The 8,047-nt window shown below is 36.4% G+C and overlaps 1 protein-coding gene across 1 annotated transcript; it reads left to right on the forward strand.

Annotated features, from left to right (window-relative positions):
• The first annotated feature begins 4,019 nt into the window (after nt 1-4,019).
• LOC124505162 (olfactory receptor 8G1-like) lies at nt 4,020-4,985 on the forward strand. The gene has a single exon (XM_047071000.1). It carries the CDS (start codon nt 4,026-4,028, stop codon nt 4,983-4,985), a length of 960 nt encoding a protein of 319 aa, XP_046926956.1. The 5' UTR covers nt 4,020-4,025.
• Nucleotides 4,986-8,047: the final 3,062 nt, after the last annotated feature.

The following is an 8,047-nucleotide window of genomic DNA, read 5'->3' on the forward strand; positions in this document are numbered from 1 at the left end:
GCCCCAAAATGTTAAAGCTTTTGATTCATAAACATGGGATATCTTTTCATTCATGTAGGTCTTGCTTAATTTCTTTCAATAATGTTTTGTAATTTTCAGTGTACATGTCTTCTGTTTCTTTGTTTAATTTACTTCTAAGTATTTTATTATTTTTGATGCTATTAAACATGGAATTTTTTTTGGATTATTTATTGCAAGTGTATAGAAATACAGTTGAACATTGTATGTTGATCTTGTATTCGTCAACCTTGTTGAACTTGTTAATTACTTCTAAGTTTCTTTTGCAAATTCCTTAACATTTTCTATAGGTTACATCATGTAAGTTGTGAACAGAGATAGTTCTACTTCTTCCCTTCCATTGTGGATGTGTTTTATTCCATTGTCTTCCTTGATTGATATAGATAGAATCTCCAGTATAAGGATGAGTAGAATTAGAGGGATGGCCATCATTGCCATGTTCCTCATCTGAGGGGATGATATTCAATCTTTTTTCCATTAAGTATAATGTTAGCTGTGTTTTTTTGTGGATGCTGTTGATGTTATTTAAAATATAAAACAGTATTTTTTGACAGGGCATATGCTCTTCAAATTGCATCATAACATTTTAATTTTTAGTTTATTTTTTATTTTTTTAATATTTATTTATTTATTTATTTATTTATTTATTTATTTATTTATTTATTTTTGAGAGACAGAGAGACAGAACATGAGGAAGGGAAGGACAGAGACAGTGGAGTCACAAAATCAGAAGCAGGCTCCAGGCTCTGAGCTGTCAGCACAGAGCCTGACGGGGGACTCGAACTCACTGACGGCAAGATCACATGAGCCGAAGTTGGACGCTTAACCAACTGAGTCACCCAGGTGTCCCAACATCTTATTTTTTTTTTAAATCAAGGCGGTCCTTTGAGTCATTTAAGTTTGAGAAATCTTCAGGACATTATGTTAAGTGAAATAAGTCAGTCAGAAAAATACAAATACTGTATGATTTCACTTATGTGAGGTACGTAAAGTAGTTAAATTTATAGAAACATACAGAATAGGACTTAACAGGGCCCTAGGGAGAGAGAGAAAAGGGATTTATTTAATGGGTACAGAGTTTCAGATTTGCAAGATGAAAAATTTCTGGAGATCTGTTTCACAACAATGTGAACATATTTGACACTACTGAACTCTACACTTAAAATGGTCAAGATTGTAAATTTTATGTTATGTGATTTTTTTTTTTACTACAAATGAGAAAATCAAAACAAATTTAATTTTGATCATTTGAATAAAAGAGAATTTTAGAGTTGTCATTATTCCTCTCAAGGGAGAGTCTGTTTCCTAAAGGAGGACAGGAGAGAAAGTTTTAGAGAAGATTTACAAACTCAAATACTTTCATGGGTCAAGTAGGTAGCAGAAGTATATAGAGGTTTTAAGTTTATAGAGAGTGGTGATTTGAAAACTGCATGTTCTGTAACATATTCTAAAGCTGTGCTATCAAGATAAAACATAGCTACTGAACTACTTCTGCCTAACTTGTTATTCCTTTTCTAGAAAGAGAGGAGAATGTGGCAGTCAAGCACTGGCCGCTGCAAGAAAGAAATTCCTTACACCATGACTTTGTAACATTCGGTTTGAAGTTGTATTCTGCCAAAGGTATAATCACTACATTACGACTAAGCCTTTAGTAAAAATGTATTATATCCAATGGTCATGTATTAATGGTCCTTTAAAAAAAAAAAAGGAAGAACATCGTGGGCAGTTTTATCACTTCCAGTCATTAATGGGTGGCAAAGATGGGAAAGGCCCAACAAGGAGTTATTGTTGGAAAATGTACCTAAAGACAGCAGTGAGGCAGGCTGCAGTGTGAGCTGACTCGGGAAGATGTAAGACAAAAGCTCTTTTCCCAATACAGTTTCAAGAATGGTGACCCACTGTGGCACCTGGGTGGCTGGTTTAACGTCCAACTCTTGGTTTCTGCTCGGGTCATGATCTCACAGTTTGTGAGTTTAAGCCCCACATTGGGCTTTGTGCTGGCAGTGTGGATCCTGCTTGGGATCTTCTCTCTCCCTCTCTCTGTTCTTCCCCTGCTCTGTCTCTCTCTCTCTCTCTCAAAATAAATAAATAAACTTAAAAAAAAAAAAGAATGATGACCCAGGTGGGGAGGGAGTATAGGAGCAAATACATATATTACAAATTTCACTTTTTTTAAGTTAAATAAATTTGTGTCTAAGAAGGCAAACAGTTTTACATGGTGCTATCACTAAAATCTGGATAAATAACTTTTAAAAATCACAATTTTGCAGTGTCTTGCTACCTAAAGATGTCTTCACCATCATAAGTGAATTCTATGCCTATAGATGAAAGTGCCAACAGTAAGAGAATGGCAGAAAACCATTTCCTATTTAAAAACATTTGAGATATACTTTTACATAACTAAGCAATAGTTAACAAAATCGTAAGCATGTGAAAACTGTAAATTCCAAAGACTGAGATTATTTTACTATAGAAACAATCATTAGTATTATACTAAAAAAATGTTGGAACTGGAAGACAGAGTACTACATAGAAGATTATATTTTGGCTTTATCTGTTTCCAGCCATATCTTGCACAGTGTAAACATAAATACCACAGACAGATATTTTAGTCACAGAATGGCACCGTGCTCCTAATAGTTTAAGTGCAACTGACAAAGGCTTTTTGTTTTTATTTATTTCATGCTGTGAACCCAGTTGGTTCCCTTTATTCATACACTATTCTTTGGGCAATCCATGCATAGATAGGTAACCAGTATCAGATTCATCTCTATAGAATCTTACCTAGACTCTGCTCTATTTAGAATCACTCAATAAATGTTAGTATCGCTATTATGATTTTTTCTCCATCTCTTATGTTCTCTGAACTAGCATGTGTTTTGTACATGCTTTGGTTTTAGAAAGAATGGTGTTTCTGGCAGATATCAGTATTAGCTCAAGCCCATTATTATCACTTTTATTTCTCGTGGCTATTTTGAATTTTTCACCTGTATTATTAGGAAACTATCATCCACAACCTATAATGAAAAGCCACAGAGTCTCCACTACCAAGTAACTGAAGTCCCTGAATTTTAGTTTTCTCATCTGGGAAAAATAAATCAGATACCTTTTCTAAAGTGCTTGGACAGCAAACCGTTATGTACCTAATACACAGTAATATCACCAGTCTTTTCATTTTTGTTTTTTTTTAGTTTCTTTTTAAATTCCAGTTAGTTGACACATTGTAATATTAGTTTCAGGTGTACAATATAGTGATTCAACAATTCCATACATCACCCGGTGCTCATCACCACACATGGACTCCTTAATCCCCATCACCTATTTAGTCAATCCCCCCCAACCCACCTCCCCTCTGGTAACCATCAGTTTGTTCTCTATAGTTAAGAGTCTGTGTCTTGGTTTACTCTTTCTCTATCTTTTTTTCCCTTTGTTCATTTGTTTCTTAAATTCCATGTACGAGTGAAATCATATGATATTTGTCTTTCTCTGACTGACTGATTTTGCTTAGTGTAATAGTACTGTCTAGCTCCATCCATGTCATTGCAAATGGCAAGATTTCATTCTTTTTTATGGCTGAATTATATTCTGTTATATATATATATATATATATATATATATATATATATATATATAAATCTTTACATTTTTATCCATTCATCTATCAATGGACACTTGGGCTGCTTCCACAATTTGGCTAGGGTAAATAATGCTGCATAAACATAGAAGTGCATAAGACAAACTTTTATAGCATAGAACAAAAAAGGGGTAGTTCTAACTGATATTTATTTACATGCCCCACATTATGGAGACCTCAGAGTCTTTGAGCGCTAACATAGATCAGGGACAGACAGCACTGAAGCTACATGGCTGAAAAGACAAATTCTGTTTCATACTACATTGCATGGCTGAAAAGACAAATTCTGTTTCATACTACACTGCATGGTGGGACAAGAAATATCTACTACAATTTTTCTTCTTCTCTTTCTACATAAAATTCCCAGAGGAAAATGACAGCAGGAAATCATTCCACAGTGACTGAGTTCATCCTTGCTGGGTTAACAGAGAGCCCAGAACTCCAGCTGCCCCTTTTCTTCCTCTTCCTAGGAGTCTATGTGGTCACGGTGGTGGGGAACCTGGCCATGATCACACTGATAGGGCTCAGTGCTCACCTGCACACCCCCATGTACTATTTCCTCAGCAATTTGTCCTTCATTGATCTCTGCCATTCCACTGTCATTACCCCTAAAATGCTAGTGAACTTTGTGACAGAGAGGAATTTCATCTCCTACCAAGCTTGCATGACTCAACTCTACTTCTTCCTTGTTTTTGTTATATCAGAATGTCATATGTTGGCTATAATGGCGTATGATCGCTATGTTGCCATCTGTAACCCATTGCTTTACAATGTCACCATGTCTTATCAGGTTTGCTCCCGGCTGGTGGTTGGGGTGTATATCATGGGCTTGACTGGTGCCACAGCTCACACAGGCTGCATGCTAAGAGTGCTTTTCTGTAAGGCTGACAGAATCAACCATTACTTCTGTGATCTTTTCCCACTGTTGGAGCTCTCCTGCTCCAGTACTTATATCAACGAGGTGGTAGTTTTGTGCTTCAGTGCATTTAATATCCTCGCCCCGAGCTTCATGATTCTTAGCTCCTACATCTTCATCATTGCCAGCATCCTCCGCATCCGCTCCACTGAAGGTAGGTGCAAAGCCTTCAGCACCTGCAGCTCCCACATCTCAGCTGTTGCCGTTTTCTTTGGATCCGCTGCGTTCATGTACCTGCAGCCATCATCTGTGAGCTCCATGAACCAAGGGAAAGTGTCTTCCGTGTTTTACACCATTATCGTGCCTATGCTGAACCCCCTGATCTACAGCCTGAGGAATAAAGATGTCAGAGTTGTCCTGAATAAGATCCTTGAAAAAAGAAGGAAATGGGTATTTTGCTTGAGAAAAGCTTTGTAATTCTCGGAGAGGGTTTGATAAGGAAACAATCCAGAGACAACAGTGTATGTCCACAAGTAATGAAATTGTTCATTCTACTTGATAATTTTGAAGAACAGTGCAGGAGGACTGGATTCATAGTGCCAGTCACAAGGACAGCATCACCATATGATAGGGTATATTAGACATTGATCTGGGCACCATGTGGACACGATAGCACACCAAGTGTATTGGACATAGAGTTAGAAAGCAAAGTGCATGCAAACAAAATTTGCAGAATTGGGATATCTCCTAGAAACAGGATGCATAACAATGGTTATTTGCTAACTTAAATTGATGAAATAAGTCAAGTACAATTCCTTTGATAATACTTATTGCCTTATATTTTAATATGTTTTTCAAGACTTAACTTCTACTAGTTATAGGAAAGGATGGTATATTGTAAATCAGCGTTATTAAAATATAGGGTTAATAAACTTTTAATTTTACATGTTTGGCATGAAGACTATGACTAACCACAATAGGTAACATACACTACCTGCCAGCCAAGGTCTTACCAGTAAGCTTTCCTTTCCCTCTTTTTTTTTTTTTAAATTCAAATATAGTTGACACACAATGTTACTTCAGTTTCAGGTATAGAACATACTGATTCAACATCTCTGTACATTATTCTATGCTTGCCCCAAATGTAGCTACCATCTGTCCCCATAGAATACCATTACAATACCATTAACTACATTCCATTTGCTGTGCCTTTTATTCTTGTGAGTTACTCATTCCATAACTGCAGGCCTGTACCTCCCTCTTCCCTTCATCCCTTTTTGCTCATACCCCATCCATCTCCCCTCTGGCAACCAAAAGTTTGTTCTCTGTATTTACAGGTCTGATTCTACTTTTTGTTTATTCATTTTGGTTTTTAGATTCCACATATGTGTGAAATCATATGGTATTTGTCTTTCTTGGTCTGACTTATTTCACTTAGCCTAATACCCTTTAGGTCCATCTATGTTGTTGCAAATGGCAAGATCTTTTTTTATGACTGTGTAATATTCCATTGTATAGATATGCTATATCATCTTTATCCACTTATGTATTGATGGACACTTGAATGGCTTCCATGGACACTTGAATGGCTATTGCAAATAATTCTGCAATACACATAAAGGTGCATATATCCTTCTGAATTAATGTTTTGTTTCCTTTGGGTAAATATCCAGTAGTGGAATTATTGGATCATATGATATTTCTATTTTTAGCTTTTTTGAGGAACCTCTATACTGTTTTCTACAGTGGCTGTACCAATTTACATTTCCACAAACAATACACAAGTGTTCCTTTTCTCCACATCTTCACCAAAACTTATTTCTTGTCTTTCTGATTTTAGTCATTCTGACAGGTATAAGATGATACTGTAGTTTTGATTTGCATTTCCCTGATGATTAATGATGTTGAGTATCTTTTCATGTGCTGTTGGCCATCTATACATCTTCTTTGGAAAAATGTCTCTTCAGGTCCCCTGGCCATTTTTAATGGGATTAAACCATCGGTTTTTATTACCAAACAAATAAAATGATTCAGTATTTATACAGAAATAAAATAATTTGTATAGCACACATATTTCTTTGCTCCTCATCATTTCTCTTTATTTTAGAAAAAAATAAAGCTACCATATCTCCTTCTTACTCTAATTAGGAACTTCCCAGGGATTTATGCAATATTTAGCATATGCTTTCACTTAGGCCACAAGTTAAAATATTCCAAACATCACTGTTTTCTGAGTACATTATGAAATCTAAATACAGTTAACAGAGACCAATGAAAAAACTTTCAGATCTTACATAACCAGGTTGTTTCCCCTGATTTTCTACTTTGCCCTTGTGGGAAGGGACTTCAGAAAACTTTAGTGTATGTCTTATAAATTTCCTGAAATTTTGCATTTAAAAATGGCCTGGCATGAAATTCACCAGAGCTCTAACAGTATCTCTCACATCCTTGGTTCTAATGTGTAACCTAATAAGAACAATGAATAACACTTTTGTGACACTATTAAGCCCTTGAGTACCAATGGAGAAAGGGAAATTCTAATTGTTTTTTTTCCCATGAGTGGATACTTGTGGGATAAGATCCTAGTGGGAGGTCATTATCATTGTTTGCTCTTAATCAGACCCTTAGCATCTATACCCAGAGTGTAAAATCCTCAGATAATATCAACCAACCTTTGCAGGGGGACAGACAGTTTTGGGCATCAGCTTCACCAGAGATCAATATCAGTGACTAAAAACAATGGCCAAAGGAGACTTATAGGCTATGACTCCCTCAGCACTAAAGAGTCCTGCAAGGTTGGTACTCCAAACTATCCACCAGCATCGTCAGATCATTTTTCCCTTCAGAACAATGAAGAAGAAAAGTGCACGGCACTGAATTCTCTGTGAAGAAGGAAAGCTATGTCTGAATCACAGTCCTTGGATTTTAAAATCTTAGCTTTCCACTCAGGCTCCTTTCCCAGCGCACACAGAGATGTACGCAGCCATTTCATCCTCACCTGTCCTCGTTCTATTGTTCACACTTTCTCATGACCACAGGCCCCTTTGTTATCTCTCTGTCCCCTCTAGTATAAAATTATGGCAGAAACTTTTTTGTTTACTCATTTCAACTCAGGCAGTGTGAGGGCTTTGCCGACTTAGATTGAGTCTATGTTAATATATCTCTAACCTTCCTTCATAATTTTATTAAACACATATTGATTGAGGGTCACTAGATGCAAAGCACTGTGCTAAGTACTGTATTGATTTTACAGTCTAGTAGAGAAGGGAAACCAGTAAAAAACTCATACTAATTAATATAAAGTAAGTGCTTATGTAAAACACAAGAAATGTATTCATAGGCACACACACAAAATGGTCATGTTAACTGGGGCTCTCCTACTAAACTTTTCAAATATTTTTTTAAATGTTTGTTTATTTTTGAGAGACTGAAAGAGAGAGAGAGAGAGAGAGAGTGTGAGTGTGTGTGTGTGGCAGAGAGAAAGGGAGACACAAAATCTGAAGCAGGCTCCAGGCTCTAAACTGTCAGCACAGAGCCCA

Source organism: Lynx rufus, unplaced genomic scaffold (assembly GCF_022079265.1).
Source record: "Lynx rufus isolate CCGP_SWC_20201006 ecotype Redwood Valley unplaced genomic scaffold, mLynRuf1.p SCAF_9, whole genome shotgun sequence".
NCBI lineage: Eukaryota > Metazoa > Chordata > Mammalia > Carnivora > Felidae > Lynx > Lynx rufus.